General features: G+C 42.4%; 1 protein-coding gene across 2 annotated transcripts in view; it reads left to right on the forward strand.

Moving 5' to 3' along the window:
- TNFAIP8 (TNF alpha induced protein 8) overlaps positions 1-19,160 on the forward strand; it is a 144,983-nt gene that overhangs the window by 73,218 nt on the left and 52,605 nt on the right. The window contains exon 1 of one of the 2 annotated variants that reach the window (XM_059063258.2): positions 13,311-13,537. The exons of the other annotated variant lie outside the window; for it this stretch is intronic. Within the exon in view, the coding sequence (XP_058919241.1) occupies positions 13,465-13,537 (73 nt within the window). The 5' untranslated portion in view covers positions 13,311-13,464. Of the gene's footprint in view, positions 1-13,310; positions 13,538-19,160 lie in introns of those variants that run through there. 2 annotated transcript variants of the gene reach the window in all.

The following is a 19,160-nucleotide window of genomic DNA, read 5'->3' on the forward strand; positions in this document are numbered from 1 at the left end:
AAGTCAGGGTCACCTATGGATGAAACCAATGGAACATATGAGTTTTAAGGGTTCTGACCACCAACAGAATGGGAAACACATTGTTCAGGAGAACAGTCAAGTTGGTGGTGATGATTTTATCATTATTATGGAGGAAGAACTTAACGTCTTGGCAACTGTAGAGAAACATAGCCTAAGAGAGGAATTGATAAGTATTGTGTAGATACAAAACTGTGTAGATGGTACTATGCTTTGCAGGCCATTTAAGAAATTTTCAAGATAATTTTAACCATTTGCAATTTCATTTTACTGATTTTAGAACCCAATATCCCTCCTCTCATTACTCTCCTGTATTGAGTGTATTAAGAGTGTTACATCTGTCTGTAGATCTATGTATTAGGACAGGCTTTCTAGAGCAGTTAAAAAGAATGTGAAATGTTGATCGTGTGCTTCTTCTTGTCTCTTGAAATTGGGTAGGAATTGTTGACTGGGTGTAAAGACAATGAAAAAGATAAATTTACTAGGCAAGGCTTAGTGAAAAATGTAGGTCCATATATATATTAGCGAATAGTGTGATGAACAACAATAGTCTATTTTGTAGGAAACAAATATAGTATGTTCCACAGCCTTTGTTTAGTGCAGAGGAGATATCCTATGCAATCTGTTGTAGAAACGTTTTCATCAAAGGCTGTGGGGTCTGTAGACATTCCTGCCACATCTGTTCCTCCTCTGGACTTTCCCTTTTCTATTCATGTCTGGCTCCCTTTTCCTCCAAGTCAGCCAGGCTCAGAGCCTCTGAGTTGGCTTTGCTGTCTGACCTCTCTTACTGCACTCTATTCCTCTTCTTTTGGAGCATATGGCACATTTGCCTTGAATTCAAATGATCTGTGCTCTGCTTATTCAGACACATCCTAAGATATAGGAAAGTAGCATGGAATGAGGTCAGAGGGAGGGACCCGCATTCCAGTCTCAGTTCACATTCAGTCCTAACTAGGTGACCTTGGGCCAGCCACTTATTTCTCTGAGAATCCATATCCCCTTCAGAAGCAGTTGGAGCCAGTAATGCCCAAGATTCCTCCTTCCTTACAGGATTATCATGAGGATCAATGGTGATGTATACAGAAGCACTGCAAGAGCTAGAAAATACCACCTTGCTGAGATATCGTAAGAGTAGAGATATGTTCTGTAATGTGTGTGGCATAATACTTAGCACATAGTAGGTAAATTTTGATAAATTATACTTATTATTGCTGATGATATTAAGACATAGCTTAATTTAAACACATAAGTTGTTTGGTACTAAACTGGGTTGCTGGTTCAGAATCTGGGGCTATGGCCAAGTGGGATACTTTTTTCTTCCTCTGGTCCAGATAACAGGATGTTTGGGACAACCAAAGTGCTGCCTTTCTACATCCACAGGTTAATTCCATCCGTTAAGAAAACAGATGGCAACATTAACTACATATTGTGCAACAATGGATCCCAAATTGACCTCAGAAGACAGAGCATGTTGTAAGTGCAAACAGCCTCTGAGGGAAAACTTGCTCCTAAGGGACTTGCTTAATAGAATGATTATCACCTCAGAAGAGTTCATGCCTTGAGTAAAAAAGGTGTCTGGAATTCTCCTCTGGGATTTATTAGTATATATTATTCAGGTGGCCCAATGCCGGATGTTAGTTCTTAATTTAGAGGAAACAGCATTCCCACTCTGAGGAAGGTGAGGCCGCTGCTCTTTTAAAGTGGGCAGCTTCTGTGGGTACCTTGCTGGCCCTAGAAATTCCATCAACTGAAATGAAATTTTGTTCAATCCATCTTATTCATGGCTCCTAGGACAACTGTGGTGGGTTTGCTAGGGGGCTGGAGAGGTTGCCTCTTTAAAGATAAGCATAATCCATTAGTTGAAGCCTAGACTCCAGTGGCTTCTACTGGGGCTGTTTGCATTTGCTCAGCACTCTGTTTATGAGGATGTTAAGAGGAAGTGCCTCCATTCTGTGCATGTTGTAAAACAGAAGGTTTGCAGCTGTCAGAATTATTTTCTTCTTGGCTTTTTATCCGATAGAGTTTTGGATTGTTGCAGATTACCAGCCTCAGTTCTCCAGATGCAGTGCAAATTTTCTTGTTTTCTGTCTTTGAAGATAACAGATATTTATGTACACAGTTCCTTGTAATGTACTTTTGGGGTAAGGAGAAATTAGGCTTATTCTTACATGTTGTCATAATTCAATATTACAAAGTGATTGAATGATTATTTTACTAGTTATATAGTGCCTTCAGAGTATCCAGTGTGTTCTACTCTCTAGAAAGGAGAAAAAAAAACCCACAAAATATAATCTTATGTTCCAAATAGCTTACAAATCTGCTTCAGAAGACAACTAACATCCAGAGTATCAGCTTTAAGTGTGTTAGAAGTTCACAGTGGAAGTTAAGTTCACTGTGGGCTTTAGTAGGCTTTATGGAGGAGTTGAGACCTGAGCTAGGCTTTGGGGTTTAAAAAAAAAAAAAAAAAAAGAGCGTAACAGCAGAAAAAATAGACCTGCAGCCTGTTCCAACAGTGTGGCTGAACAAGATGTGTCATAACGTTTGTTTCCAGTAATTTCCAGTTAATGGAAACAAGTGTCAAAGTTTCTGAATGATTACTTACTTTTCAAATCATTCATGTGTGCTTGTGTATGGGGTGGGGAGCAGTCATGATTTTGCCACTAGTAGCATCATTTAGACTCACTTGCATTGCCAGCGCTTTCTTTGGGAGAGAGAGGTTGTTGTTCCAGCTGGCGTCCTGGACACCTGGCCCATAGCCTGCTTAGCTCAGCTGCTTTCGTGTGTGCAGGAACTGTGGCAGGTACGAATCATTGTATTTCTAGCCTCAGTGGGCATTTGATTTTTCAACCCATGGTCTCATTTAAGGGAAATCAGCTTGAATCTGTTAGATAACACCAGCTAGTGATGATAGTTAGACTAACAGCTGTGGGAACGGAGGGCGAAAAGGCCTATTCTGGAAACATTTTGACTGTGGGACTTAGATTAGAAATAAGGGGACACAAAGCAGCCTAAGCCAATGATAATCATAAGTTTCTGGCCATCATCGCCCGAGTAAGAACAAATTTAATATTATGAAGAAAACCAAGATGCGGGGCGGTTGGGGAGGGAAGCTATGTGTGACTTCAAGTATAAGGATACTCCCTAGGTGAGTATAGCCTTCCGAGGTGAGCCTAAGCAACCTTCCAAGCAGACTTGTCCTAAGGGCAGCTGGAAACATATAGGTTGGAGCAAAGGTTCCCAACATCTTAACTCATGGAAGCCTTAGTGTCTCAGTAATTTTTTCATATCATTTCTAGGATACAGGAAGTACCTAGCAGTTTCATTTATGAAGTGCTCAGGTCTCAATAACTTAATAAGTAGTTATGTACTATTAACTTTGTGAAAAAATAATACACATAAATTGGAAGGTTAAAAAATAATGTTTTTATTTCATTCTTCACCGGTTACTTAGTAATGGGTGTATCTGTTGGGCCTTGCATGTTTCAGTCAGGATCCAGTCAGGAGATAAAGCACATGATAATTTGAACAGGAAAGTTTAATATAAAGAAATATTGGCTAGCAAACAGTATGGCGGCTCCTAAAAACTTAAAAGTACAATTACCATATGACCTAGCAATTCCACTTCTGGGTATATACCCAAAAGAATTGAAAACAGGGACTTGAACATGTATTTGTATACCTATGTTTATAGCAGCATTACTCACGATAGCCAAAATGTAGAAGCAACCCAAATATCCACTGATGGATGAAGGGAAGAAACAAAATGTGGTATATACACACAGTGGAATATCATTCAGCTTTAAAAAGGAAGGAAATTCTGACACATGCTCCAACATGGATGAACCTTGAGGACGTTAACTAAGTGAAATAAACCAGTCACAAAAAAGACAAATACTGAGTAATTCCACGTACATGAAGTACCTAGAGTAGTCAAATTCAGGGAGAGAATGTAGGATGGTGGTTGCCAGGGCCTGAGGCGGGGGAAGAATGGAGAGTTAGTGTTAATGAGTATAGAGTTTCAGTTTTGCAAGATAAAAAGAGTTCTGGAGATGGATGGTGCTGAGGCTTGCACAACAATGTATGTGTACTTAATACTACTGAGCTGTACACCTAAAAAACGTCTAAGATGGTACATTTTATGTAATGTGCATTTTACCACAACTGAAAACAGTAATAAGAAAGAAAAAAATTTTTTAAAGAAATATTCATTTTGATGAGGGTTGGCTGTTAGGAAGTAAAGAGAATTCTGAAGAACAGAGGAATAACAAATATAAAGAGCAGCCTCTTCCCCTGGGTTTGAAACAAGGCACCAAACCCAAACTTGCTCTCTCTTCTACTGTAGACCTTGTTGGGGAGAGGATGGCTGGCCTTGGCTCCTTGGATGGCAGAGAAGTCACAGTAGCTCTGTGCTGGTAGAGCTTGCTGGAAATCCATCCTCTAGGATGCCAAGGAAATCTGTTCATGGGGAGGTTTCTCACTGGAGGGGCTCTGCTACAAAACCACCTAAGGGGGATGCCAGCAGAAGCTGCTGGAGGCTGGTTGGTGCTGTCCACCATGTACAGGTCAGGAGCCAGCTGCTGAAGAAGGTACCTGCATTGCAGGAACTGGGGGCTGGAGAAGCCACGTATGCTTGTGGCAGCTTGCAGCAAGAGCACACCAGAACCAGGAAACAAAAGTTCCTCTTACTGTAATGTCTCTCCATGGCACTCCACTGACAAAGCTTAGGGTAGAACCAGCTGGCAAAAGAAAAAAATATGTAAAGTTCCATCTTTATTTTTGCAGTGAATTGGAGCTGTGAGGCAATAAATTGATCACTGGCCACCTCACAACTTCTTAAACCTTGAAATCAGATTGTATTCCACTATCCTAATTTCCTATTTCACGTTACTTTTCACATAATATTTGCTTTTTAGTACAGCAACTTCCAACAACCCAGCTTTGCAAAGAAATGCTCTCATCCAAAGAAATAAAACAGTTTAATGTTACACTGTGAACTGGCTTGAACTACTAGTTCACGCAGTGTCTGAGAAATGTTGAATAATGCTATGTCTTCCTCAATAATTTAAAATATCCTGCAACCCCCCCTCGAGTTTGCTGTAGTGCTCTCAGGCACCATGGCACACAGTTTGAGGATCTCAGAGCTCAAATTGTGAGTCTCTTTCACCGAATCTGACCACATCATTCTAACATATAAGAATCTAAGGTACCGATTTGGTTAAGAGTCAGGTGTAATGTAAAAATTGTATAGGGTCAATATTGTTTCTGAACATCTTTTAGGAAGTTATCAGATTGGAGAATAACATACCATCTTCCAGTAAGTATAGGACTTATTGTAAGTGTTTCCTCCAGCATTGGAACAAGTTCCTGTTTCTTTCGGACTAGATTGGATAGTTGCCTTGTCTTTAGAGGTACTTTGACATAAAAAAAACCAAAAAACAAAAAACAAAACACGCATAGCCTTAACCACGGCATTCACCATCAGTGTATGAGATGCCTCCAGTGTGAGAGGCAATGCAGAGACAAGGGTCGGAGAGGGACCAACTAAGCCCCAGCTCCATCTCATTCTTACTCTTCAGCATAAAATCATTTCATGGTGGCTGATGCACCATTTAGGTTTTATTTTTCTCTCTCTTTCTGTCTGTTTTGGGCTGATGGTACATAATTGAATTTGAGAAAGTTGAATGGCATGCGATGGGACTTCGCTGAATTCAATAGTAAAAATTCTATTGAAATAGTTTTCAGATTTAAAAAGTTAGTGATTTGTAGCATTCTTCTGTTTCTACGAGGAAATGAATGGACTTAATAAGACCTTTTTTAGGTAGGTAGGCAGGCATACTATACTGTTCATGTCACCACTTTCCCAGAAAATACATTCACTTTGGTGATGTTTACAATTTTGTGAATCACAACTGTTACATATTTCTATAGCTCTTCTTTAAGGAGAAGCTGAATAACTTAAGTTTTGTAATCTGACCTATTCAAGAGGAAAAACTTCTGATCCATGCCTTTCAGTGCTACCTGCAAAACAGCCTCCCTTTTCTTCCTGAAACCCTGTTTGGATAAGTCCTGCTTTGGTTCACATTTTTATCACCTGCTGAGTTTGTCCGCTGAGTTTCAGCCTTGGCTCCTTTCACCTGGCAAGCCTGTCTAGCCCTGTAGCTTCACCTTCCAGCGTTTTCTGTCTCTTAAACAGTGACGAGTTGGCACGAATAGTAACTTAATAGAGAATCTACCCATGTCAGAAACTCAATGTTAAAATCCAAATATGACAACTTGGAATGGATTAGACTTTCAAACAGATCTCAGACCAGGAGTCTATGGTCCAAATTCCACATACGAGCACTACTTCCGTTTTCTTGTGGATTTCAAAAGTTTGTTCAGAAACTCCAATAAAGATCTTAACTGCTCAGATGTGGTCAAGTAGGGACACTACCCAACCTGTCTTGGCATCCTTTTCTACCCCCTTAGAGTGAACACACGGAAGAGAAAGAGATTGTCACTGCTGCCTCCTCAAGCAAAGCTGCTTGCTTCTGAATACTTCATGATAATCAATAGCAGATGTGTGGCCAGCCCTGGAAAGTTGCATAACTGTCTCACATTGCATTCGACTGCACTCACTAGCCAATACGAGGGGGTCTCCAGTAGGCTGTTGAAAAAGAAAATTCAGTTAAAAAAATCTTTGTTTATCTCATCATAAAATTATTTCCTTGCTGTAAGCAGTAAAGGTAGTGGTTAGAGTGGAAGTAGTTTGAATATTACTGCCCTTAAACTTGAATTTCCTTCATTATAAGGAGGAACTTTCTAATGATTAGAGAGGAAGTTGGACCCTGTTAAAGGAGTGAGTCTCTGTTAATAGAAGTAATCAAGGAGATTCTGGATGAATGCTTGCTGCCTGTGACGTGTCTAGGAGATTGCTTCACAGCCAGGTAGAGGATTAGAGTAAATGACCTCTAAGGTCAATTCCAAGCCTGATTTCTGTGACTATGATCATTGATCACTTTTTCCTCCTGCTCCTTTTCTGAAGATAAGCCAGGGATGCATAGGTCAGGTGTGGCACTGCCTTCTGGGCCCAGTCTCAGCCCTGCATCTTTTCTTCCTGGTGAATGCCTTCTGTAGCCCCTCTCAGGTTATCCCATGTTGACCCCGTTAACCTGGGCACAGTGAGGTTCGGCCCTTTTCTTTTCACTTTCCATCGCTGGACCACACACATTAAATTGCCCCACCTATCTGGAACTTCTGTAGGGCCAGCATTTAGGGCTTCCAAATAGATGCTCCCCAACCTAAAATAATCTGGCCTTATTCATGAAAGTATTTGGAAAAGTGATGAGGGGGACTTCATAATTTTCAGTGCTTCATCACATTCTTGACTCATATTTTTATTGTTGCTACCTTGTGAAATAAGTGGCATTATCCCCGTTTCACAGATGTGCAAACAGAAGCTCAGAGAGGTTAAATGGCTTGCTTATTTTTAGAAGAAAAGTGATAGAAGAATGAATAGAAAAATAAAATCCTAATGTAAATGAGGCAGTGCTTACTGAGTTTGTGGTAATCAGGCCCAGTTCTCCCACATTGAGTCTGGTGTTCTCTTCTCTGCTCCTGCAACCTCACATCCAAGGAGGTTTAGTCAGGGTCCTGACTGAACTTTTAATTTAAAAAAGAAAAAGAAAAGATCTGTAGTTTCATATAGCTGAATAAATAGACGCTATTAAACTTATGGTTTATTTAAAGCATTGAATATCAGGAATAGAATAGCTTTGATTTGAGGCTGTGATCTAAGCATTTGAACCGAGTGATTTGATCATTCCATCCTAGAATCATGACCAGCTCAAACTTTTTGAGAATCTTCCAGTATAGCAATCTTTCAATTATTCTTCTGCAAAATAAAGGACTTGAATTTTACATAAGTAGTTTAATAGAGTGAGAAAGTCTGGATATAGGAAACGGGAGGCCTGGTTTGCATTTGCTGTAGTCTCAAAAACATTATTACTTAGTTTTGTGACCTTGAGCAAATTTTATAACCTCCCTTTCTTTAATTACATATCTGTAAAATGAGTATAGTGACCCAAGGGAACTAACTGAGAACTCTGAATAAAACATATATAAATGCAAGGCATCATAGCTAAGTATTACAAAAGAAAGACCCAAAGACATAAGTTCTTCAGATAGTATTTTCAGACCTGATTTTGAGTGTGTGTGTGTGTTTCATCATCTGCTAAAAGTTTTTAGCAAGGAAGATTTCTTAGGAGAGAAATAAAAGCAAACACTGATAGTCTAGGAAATAAAAGCAAACACTGATAGTCTAGGAAACAAGTGTCTCCCAGATGTATTGTTCTGTCCCTGTGTGTGCTCACCCCAGACGTCAGCACTTCTTCGCATTCCCTCAGAATTAACCACTCACACCCAGAGCATTAGTGAGCCTGGAGGATACACTGAAAATGCCATAGGGAAGAATGAGGAGAGGGTTTACCCAGAACAAACTTAAGACTCCCAGGCAGGGCCCTGGGAGGCAGCTTTCCCCATCCTCCGTCTCCACACTTATCCTCAGCCTTCTTCCTTGATTCTCAGCAGTTCTGTCCCTGCCCCCCAGTCTCCTCCACCTCATCCCAGTACCAGCAGTGCATAAGCAAGAGGCCTCTTGAGGCTCAGGGCTTGGCCTCCTGAGAAGGTGTGTAAGGAACCTCCATTGTCATTTGAAGGGCCCTTTCTCCACTTTTGGTAAATAAAACTTTCTTAAGGAAGAAGAGTCAGATTACCTGGGCCAGGCAGGGGCTCTGGGAGACACCCATTTAGCCCCACCCCTCTTTTGGAAGGTTAAATGCAAGAGAATGTCTGAGGAGGAGAAGGATGCAAGTCCTGCAGCCCTAACCAGGTGAGACCAAGAACACAGATCCTTCTGTGAGGAGAGGGATTGAAAGCCAAATTTATACATAGATCATGGAAGCCTTTAAAGACTCTCAAGGGTGTAGACATAAATAACAGAAGAAAAGGCAAGGAAAGCCTCAAAGTCAAATAGAAGAAAGCCACTTTTTATACCAAGTAAACAACTCTCTTTTTTCCCCTGACCTAAAATGTTGTTTGTACAGATTCAGCCTCTTGTCAGCAGGGTAGAAATAAAAATATTGATGAAATGACCATTTCTGTAGCATGGTATTCTTATGACCTAGAAGCTGTTAAGTCTATAACAAATTGATAGAGATGCTTAGTCTTTTTCACTGCAGAGAACTTACAACATTCTTGAATGGGAGCAGAGTATATGGTACCTCCTGAATGAACTGTACTTTCTCTTCCCAATTCTGCTGGCTTCTCTTCTGTGTAAGTCTGAACACTTGCTGCCCTCCCCTGTTCTTAGCAGACATCTGGGCCACTGTAAGCAAAAGGTCCAAAGCCCAGGCATTTTCCCAACAGCTTTATTGAGGTATAACTTAAGAGGAGATGTTTCTGCTGTTCTGTATAAAGTTCAGTTGAGAGATGGTGTTAATAAACCTTCCTTAGAACCAAGATCACTTGGAAGGTTGCACTCTTTAAGTCTCTGGTCAAAATTTACCAAAATTATGCCAGTAAGCTCCATGTGAGCAGAGCCCTTTTACATATGACACATGTAAATATTCGATAATGACTGACTGAATGAAAAATAACCAACGAAACAAAAAACAGAATCTTAGCCAGCACTGTAACTCTTCCATCTTGATACAGAAAGTGGGAGAGCCACTGTTGGACATGGGTAGAAGTTCAACATAGTATTTAAAAGCAGTTTGGTATTAAATGAGAAGTGCTGCTAACTTAGTTGCTATTTTGTATCAGGTGGTCTGTAAGAGGTTGTTGTTGTGACTTCAGAGGTATTCCAAGCCACACTAAGAGGTGGTGGAGTGTTTCTTAAACATACAGAAGTGAACAGGTTGCACTTACACCAGGTAACAAATCATTATGATGTACTGGAGCATACTTACTAGGGCTAAAAAGTAACTAATCTCCTTTTGAAAACAGAGCAAAATCAAGACGAAGTGACTGACCTAGTATCTGTCTGTTAGTGTAGACAACCAGGGAAACCCCAGAGAATCAGCTGCCCTTTGTCACCATTCTTTGGTGGGAGGGGGGCAGTGTAGCTTAAAGTTGTACAGGTGACTGAGGAACATCCTTATCCACACAATATCTTTTTTTTCTTATTCAGTGAATATTTATTGAATAGATACTATTTTTAGGCTAGTATACAGAGAGTGTTTTGGAAAAAATAAACATAGAAACCCTTGGGTAGTTTTTTTACTATATTTTATTTATTTATTTATTTTTAATTTTTGGCCACACCACGCAGCATGTGGGATCTTAGTTCCCTGACCAGGGATTGAACCCACGCCCCCTGCATTGGAAAGGCGGATTCTTAACAACTGCGCCACCAGGAGATTCCCCCCTTGGGTAGTTTTTATGATGATTTCATAGAACACATACAAAATATATACACCATTTTAACTGACATCCTCGTGTTATATATTATACAGTTGTATTTCAGAGGAGTGAAGTAAGAAGTTGGAAAGAGCTAACTAGAGGCAGACACTGAACTAATACCTTATTTTACTAACACAGTCAGCTGGTTTCTTCTTTTAGGTGGTTAAGGAGATTTAGATAAATTTACAGTTAACCACAAAACAAAGAAATAAATGCTTACAAACAGTGAAACACACTTCTGGAGAACTTCTGAGAACGATATGGACACTTTCATATGGAGACGTCCTAGAATATCTGGAATTTTGGATCCTAAAGAAGCGTGGTTTTTGCGGGGGGTGGGGGTGGGGAGCGTAGGACAAGATGGAGAGAGGCTGTGATACAATCTTTTAAAATAAACTGAGCGTGCCTTGCACTTGAGCTAGATCAGGACATTGTTCCCCAAGGTAACTTCTGGACTGCATTTAAATACAAAAGTTTTTTGCCAGGTTTCCTGAGGATCCCAGCAAAAGTTCAAAGATCCACCTAGCTGCTAAAACGACTCTAAATTGAATTAGGAGGCTGACACAGCAGCGCTTGAACTGCTCATTCAGCAGTTGTTCTCCTGGGCTAAACTGAGTGGAGCTGAAGGCCTTTTCGTGAACCCAGTGTAAAACAAGTCGGACATTAGGATGTGTACTTTAACACACCTTATGTGGTTTCTGCATAATTGGACTTGCAGGAGGACATTTCATAAATCATTCTTATGGGGGCACTTTCTGAAGGAAGAAGGTAAAAGTGAGTCCTTCCTGTGGCTGATGCGGCCTGGACTTTGGGTGGTGTGAATCTGCATAATCATCACCTTGGAAAGGTGTTGCATCTTACTCCAATTGTAGATGAATGGGAACTATCTTTATGTAGTTCACAGCCCTGGTGAGATCCTGCAGGGCTTCTGGCAGACATCTGTGGAAGTCTGGGCTGCCATGGGGGAGGGCAAGGACAGATGGCTCGTATGGGGTGAGGTGGGGAGGCTTCCTGAATGATTCCTTGGATGAGACAGGAAAGGTCGCTTCTGACGGGTAAGGGAGCTTTTCTTTGGGTTCAGAATGACCTTCACGGCTCCTCCCTAAGTCTGTAGTTGCAGAGTAAAGGTATGCATCCTAGCAGCTCAGGCTGTGTGGCAGGGGGGACCTCGCAGTTAATTGCGATTTTTGGAAGGGTGCAGCCTGTTACCCTTTTGGTGGTGAGGTCAGTTTCCGGGAGGCTCCACAATACTGATATTTTCCAGATGTGTCTCCTCTTTTCTCCTTTCTGACTGGCTATGTCTTCCTCTCATCATCCTGCCCTTTGAGTAGAACTGAGATAAAATTCTTCTTGGTGTCTTAAGCATGTTAGAATCACTCAGCAGTAGGAACTGATTTAATATCTAGGCCTTATATTAATATTTATAATAGCCTTCACTGCTTGTGAATAGAATAAACACTTCTTTTCTGTTCAAACCCAATACTGAAATAAAACCCAAGAATATCTTTTACAAAAATTTACTTTTAATGGTGGCGGTAGTTTGTAATAATCTGTGTAGGATTTTATGGTTTTCATATCACTTTTTGCTTATATTACCTTCTTCAATACCAAACATAAATTTGTGAAGTAAATAAAATTTATTAATCCTCATTTTCCAGATGAGGAAGGGGAGGCCCAGAGAAGTTAAATCATTTGCTCAAGGTCATACAAATAATAAATGGCAGAACTAAATCTTAATTCAGATTCTTTATATCTGTTGTATATTCTTTTCATTAAATTTACTATAGGGCCTCTCGTCTTGTTTTTTGCCCATATTTTTAAAAAAAGGAAACGAAGAAAAAGAAAGCAGCTGGAAAATAAATTTATTAAAAGAATGCAACTTTTCTCACAGTTTCCTATTGGATCTTTCAGGTATGTTATTTGAGGACTTGTTGCCTTAGATTGGTAATAAAACTAATGCTCTGTAAAATACCTCAGTAAGACAGGTATGTCAGTGGCAGCTCTGGTCTCCCATTCTCCGAAGGAAAAATTAAGGTTTCACAAAGCTAAGACGTCTTCCTCTCAGCCGGTTGTAGGAGCTTGTGGACCCGACCAGGGGGCAGAATTGAGATCTGTCCTCCAGGCTCTCCAGCCTCTCTATTCTATCAGCATTTCAACAGCCTGACTACCTCCCCGCCCACGCCTCCACTTTCGGCTTTTTGGAAGGAATTTATCCCTGGTAGTTGCAATTAGCGCAGGGAGGGAATCGCCCCCTCCGTCTGGGGGATGGCCCTTGCGTAACTGCAGAGGAGGTAGTGCTCCCGGGTTGGGATTTGAGTAGGAGTGCTCGCCCGGGTTATACGGAATGAGAAAGCCGCCTTGTCTGCTTTTCCTGCGCCAAGGTAAGGGGTGGAGGCTACACTCCACTTTCTGATAAAGGCCCCCCTCTTGGGCTTGTGAAGCAGGTACCTTCCAGGCACATGGACCAATATCCACGTTACTTTCTTACAAAAATAACGTATAAAACCGAGCAGCTTTAAAATCCTTCATTTTGGGCGTATAAAACCCCAAGACACAGAAAGTTAAACGGGCGTCGAGAAACGTAACCTAAAGATGGAGACGCATTCTTTGGACTGCGTATGCGTTTATGCCTTATGTAAAACAGCAGCGCGCGCCGAGATGGGTCTTTTTTCTTCCCTGCACATTGATTTACCAGGCATGGCCCGTCCGGGGTCCTGGCGGCCGGCACCCCTGTGCCCGGGCCCTCCACAAAGTCAGCCCCACCTGCGTGCGCCCGGCCACCAGCCGCCAGGTCGCCGGCGACGGGCTGGGGCGCGCGCCCCGGGGGCGGACTCCCGCCGCCCAGCTGAGACGCGATTCGTCACTCTTGCAGAACTTTCCCCCTGAAAATCCCTGCACCAGAACCAGCCCTCCCGCCCCGCGGAGGTTTTGATTTTAGTGGCTTTCCTTTCTTTTATTTTCCGTCGTGTGCGGGTTTGGGCTGCCGAGCAAATTTGCAGCTCGTCCATGTCAGCGGCAGTCGCTTCTGCCGCCGCTTACCCTGACACCATGCACTCCGAAGCAGAAGAATCGAAGGAAGGTACGAGTTTGATTTTGCTGGGGGGCCCCGCCAGATTCTGCGGAGGAATGTGGAAGTAGGGCGGAGTAGGCGAGCAGATGGGAATTTAAAAGTGAGCGATGGGTACTTTGTCCGCTCTCCCTGCCCCTTCGCTGCTCAGTTAGAGCCGAATGTGCCGAATCCTAGACCTTTCTCACCCCGCGGCCGTTCAAATGGGAGGGGAGGAAGAGTCAGACCTAGCTCAGCCAGCCCACTAAAAGCTGCTTTCTAGATTTCTCTGGTAACGAAACAGACCCAGTATTGACTCCAAGAACGCAAAATGTACTTGGAAGAGCGCTGCCGGCCTGCATCAGGACAGCCGAAAGCCGGATCCCCTGGAAGAGCCTTAAGTGTCAGGGGTCTCTTGAAAAAGAGTTTTAGAAATTGGAAACGTTGTGTGTTTCCGGCTAAAAGGGGAAGCTGCGTGGGCGGGGGGGGGGGGGAGTGAAAGATCTTTATTTGGGAAATAGGTTGGTTTTTTAGTTTTTGTTTTTATTTTCTTGTTGGCTGTTCAGCAGTGAATTTATTTTGTTGGAGGCTTTAAGGGGGCTGAGAGATGAGGGAGGCCTTGTGCAGCTTGAAACTGAGGAGAGTTTGTCTGTTTCCAACTTTGCCAAAGCAAAGGGTTTCATTTACTCCTAACAGAGAGCGGGTGACAGGGCTGGAAAAGCTCCAACCAAAACACAATTATACGCTGCTGTTAGTTCGGGGAGTTTATTTGTGTGTGAGTGTTTGTATGCTTTGTTTCCTGAAACTTTATGTATACAAAAGTCCTCTTGTAAGTTGAGGTAGGAGTAGGGATAGTTGGGGGACTGTTCAAGATTGTGAAATTTCTTTTCTTTTCAAGTAGCCTCTTGGGAAACTGGTAAACTTCAAGTCAGTCACAGCAGCTCTGGGAGCGTGAGGAACAGAAAGGAGCCCCATCGTTTCCCCATTTGGTAGATATCAGTCAGGGAGAGCCTTTGAAACTTGTCCTCTTCTTTTATTGAGTCTTATCGCCAAAGTAAAGCCCTGTGTTTCAAGATGTAGTCTCTGTGGGCTGACGTCTACTTTATTATGCTGCGTGAAGGAAGCAGGCAATAAAAACAGGCTTGTTTAATAGAAATATGGGGCTGGTGTGAATGAAAAATGACAACCAGGAGCATTGTTTTTGAGCTTGATGTGGAGTTTGGGGGATTAATGTTTCCTTGCTGCCGCGGAGTCTGTCCTGATGGAGCTTTGTGCTGATGGAGGCTTTTCTGTTCTGTCTTTTAGACAGCAATTTACATAAGTCACAAGTAGTCGGAGGCAAATAGGAAACGGGCTGAGCGAATCCAGTGGTGAACTTTTATATGAATTACGAGTAGCACTTACATTGGTATTTTTCTCCCAGGCATGTTTTTTTTCTTTTGAAAAAAAGGGAGTGGGGAGAAAGTGGGAAAACAGTATCCCAAAGCATATGATACTTTCTTCTAGCAGCACCCACATTCTTCTCTCCTTCCCAGCTCACCCATTGCAAGCCTGAAAACTGGAGTGTGAAGAGGTCTTTTAATGTGCACCCCACCTTGTTCCTTACGTTATCCCTTACGTTGTTCCTTACGTTTACATTCTACAGATCTGTAGCAAATTATCCTGCCTCTGCTCTTTACAAAAAGCTCAGAATGTTTCTTTTAAAATAATATGAGGTGCTAGAGTTTTAAATTGATGGCAGTTAGGGTAGGATATGGAATAACTCTTGAGGGAGATTGAATAAATACTTCATTAACAAATGGAATCATGGTAGCTTCTGCCAGGAAATAAAGGATGAGTGTCTGTGTATATATGTGTATTTTGTGTGTGTGTGCGCGCGCGCGTGTGTCCCTGGAAGTTCTGGCAAGACTGGTTGTCGGCTGTGATCTAGAACCCTCCATTTAGCTACCACCACTCAGAAAGAAGCAATGCTGTTTAAATAGCTCCAGTTATCTTTATTCTCTATCCTTACTAATCCTGTCCCCTCTCCTTAGCTTTTTTTTCTCCTTGTGGGCTTAATGTGTCCCGTTTAGTATGAGATCACCACAAACTCTTCACAATGTCTGCATTACAAGAAAACTGCCATTGGATGCTTCATGCCTGATTTGCTATAATGAGAGATACTTTTAAGTCATTATTCTGAACCACAGTTTGAGACTAGTATACTTTGTTTGGGGTTGAATCTGAAAAAAATATCAAGTCAGATTCAGAAATCCTCGGAGGCCAACATATTTGTGTATGTGAGTGAATGTAGAAGCAAATGACTGGGGATATTGTTAAGCCATCATAGCTTAGGACGTACTTGACTCTGTGCCAGGAGTGCTGAACCTCCATCCCCGGTCAATAGCCACCTCCTAAAAATTTGATTTAATTTTGCCTACTTACAAATGAATAGGTGATTGTGCTTGAGTATTAAACAGAGAAAAAAAAACCAGACCTCACTTTATTAAAAGCTGAATGAGTTTAAGATATCCAGACATAATATGAATAGGAAAGCAAGAGAAAGGAAGGAAGAAACCTACTTTATTAAATTGGGGAAGGGCATTGAAAGAAGGATATCAACAGTTTCCAGTGGATGGGGGCTTCCTGAGGAGATGGGTTGATGGCCATATTTTTGGCATTTAATTGATTCCTGTTGAGTAAATTACTTAATTGTAAAGTAGGGAAAATGAATGGCAGTTAAGATCTCAGAAGATCTTTCTAGTGCTAAGCATCAAGGAACCTGGGGCTCCTCTGTCCTGGTTATTGAAGCTTTGGTACCAGAAAGCAAGGAAGCCATTATTAAGGAGGGGTTGCTTTGGGCGGGTTGAGCTGTGAGTGAGCTCAGCTCCTCCGCTCTTGCCCATAATAGCACTTCCTGCCACCACCTCTCTCTTGCCTCACCAGGCCTGCTATTTCACAAAGAAAATGGTAGCCATTAGACAACCCCCCCAATTTCCTGCTTCCAAACTGACAGACTCACCTTCACACACACACCCACCCTCCCGGTGTCTGTGGAACAGGCGTGGTTCCTGCTGCGGAGCCCACCCCTTCCACCATGGGCTCCTAACTGCATCAGTTGGCCCCATGTCTTTCCTGGCTCCTTCCCTTCTGTGTATAGATGGGCTCAAGCTCCCTACTCTGGGGTGTTGGCACTTGGTGGTCTTTCTGCCCAAATTCCTTATCCTTACCTGACCCTCTTTTCCTGGTCAGGTCTTTGGAGAGGCTCTTTCTGAACCTCCAACTTAAATTAAGATCCCCTTACTGCTGACTCTCAGGACACCTAATCTTTTCCTCACTGGTACTCACCACGTGGTTTAGCATCTTTCTCTAGACCACAAGCTCTTGAGGGCAAGACAATGTCTGTTTTATTCCCCCCACTATGTCTCCAAGACCTATACAGTGAGAGGTGATCATTCAGTATTTATAAAATGAATGATCTTCATTTTTGAAAGGTAATCCTCAGTACTTTGTTCATTTTAGACACTTATTTCTCCTTTAAAATGAACCTGCTTTTTTTTTTTTTTTTACCTTTTGCATGGTTCCTACTTTCTCACTCTTTGTCATCTCTCATCCACTGAAATCTGTCTTTTTCTCGACTACTCCACTGAAATTGCCCAAATCACCAGTGATTTCCGAGTTGCTAAAATCACCAGTGACCCCGCATTCATATTTTCATCCTGATCGTGACCTTTTTTTTGCAGCATTTGACACTAGAAGACCAGTGTCCCTGCAGTTCTAAACTCCTTCCTTAGTTCCTGTGCCTCTACACTCTCCTGATTTCCCTTCCTTTTTCTAGCTGTTTCTTTCTCATCTCCCAGACCTCCAGCCTGGGCTTTTCTAAGAGCCATCTGTACAGCCAGCTGCCTGGTAAAGACCATGCTTTTTTTTTTTAAAATTGAAGTGTAGTTGGTTTACAATGTTGTGTTAGTTTCTGGTGTACAGCAGAGTGATTCAGTATACATATATATTTCATATTCTTTTCAATTATAGTTTATTATAAGATATTGAATATAGCTCCCTGTGCTATACAATAGGACCTTGTTGGTTATCTATTTTATATATAGTAGTTTATCCTAAGCTCCTAATTTATCCCTCCCACCCACTTTCCCCTTTGGTAACCTTAAGTTTGTTTTCTATGTCTGTGAGTCCAGGTAAACACCATGCTTCAGTGAATGTCAAATAGGTATCTCGCATTCAACAGGTCTACACTGAGCCCATCATTTCCTCCTCTTCACAAATCTGATCCCCCTTTTGTATCATCACTGAATATCACTGCACTCTTTTTGGCTTCCAAACTACAAATCTGCAAGTTGTCCTTGACCCTACGCTCTCCTTTATCTTCAGCTTCCACCTGGCACTTCATCTTCCTCATTATCTGTTGAACGCATCTCCTTCTCTTCATCGTCCTGGCCCCTGCCTTGGTTCAAGCCCTCAGCGTTTGTACCCTCATGATTACAATAACTACTTCCCTCATCAGGGTTCTTGGTTGAAAGAAATGGAAGTTGATTCCTGCTATTATGAGCTGAAGAAGGTATTGAAAGTATATCGGATAGTTCACAGCTCCGCAAAAAGAATTAGCCTCTGAAAAATCCGTCAGGAAATGCAGCCAAGAATCTCCTGATTAGGACCTCACCGTGGCCTTGGCCTCCTGTATATTTTTCAGTTCTGTCACTGATGGGACTCCAGGTGTGATTGAATATTTGGTCATCCTCGACATTTAAAAATCTCAGAAATAAGCCAGCTGATTTGTCAGTGCTAGATTGTGTCTTTGCTCCTTGCTGCCTGTGGGAGAGGGGACTTCTGGTTCCAGCTTTGGGAGTGAGAGGTAGGGGTGTGACTCCTCCAACCACTTGCAAAAGGAGCGTTTCTTCAGAAATAGAAAGGGACTTCTGACATGGGTCACCAAAACAGCAACAGACATCTACCACACCGCTGGACTGGTTCATCCAACCCTGGTGTTGCCCTGTTTATTTACTTCCTTGTTCCCTCAACAAATGTCGTTTCCTTTTGGGGGATCACTCTCTTGCCCCTCCTCAAGTGGGTAATGTCTCACTTACCCAGTGGACCCAGTTTGGAGTAGATGATCTTTCACGGCATTCCCATAATACCCTGTATTTCCCTCAGTAGTACCATGTTTTCATGTATTATGGCTATTAATTTTCTTTTCCTTTGCCTCCACTTCGTTATAAGTTTTTTCGGAAAGCAAGATGCGTGAATGTTTTGTTTTGTTTTTGCTTGACCTAGGGCCTCTCTTATAGTAGGGCCTAATAAAGCATTGGCAAATTAATCAATTTAAAATGAGATTAGGGGCTTCCCTGGTGGCACAGTGGTTGAGAGTCCACCTGCCGATGCAGGGGACACGGGTTCGTGCCCCGGTTCGGGAGGATCCCACATGTCGCGGAGCGGCTGGGCCCGTATGCCATGGCCGCTGAGCCTGCGCGTCCGCAGCCTGTGCTCCGCAAAGGGAGAGGCCACAGCAGTGAGAAGCTCGCGTACTGCCAAAAAAAAAAAAAAAAATGAGATTACATGGGCTTCCCTGGTGGTGCAGTGGTTGAGAGTCCGCCTGCTGATGCAGGGGACGCGGGTTCGTGCCCCGGTCCGGGAAGATCCCACATGCCGCGGAGCGACTGGGCCC

The sequence above is a fragment of the Kogia breviceps genome, chromosome 4, assembly GCF_026419965.1.
Source record: "Kogia breviceps isolate mKogBre1 chromosome 4, mKogBre1 haplotype 1, whole genome shotgun sequence".
NCBI classification, from domain to species: Eukaryota; Metazoa; Chordata; class Mammalia; order Artiodactyla; family Physeteridae; genus Kogia; species Kogia breviceps.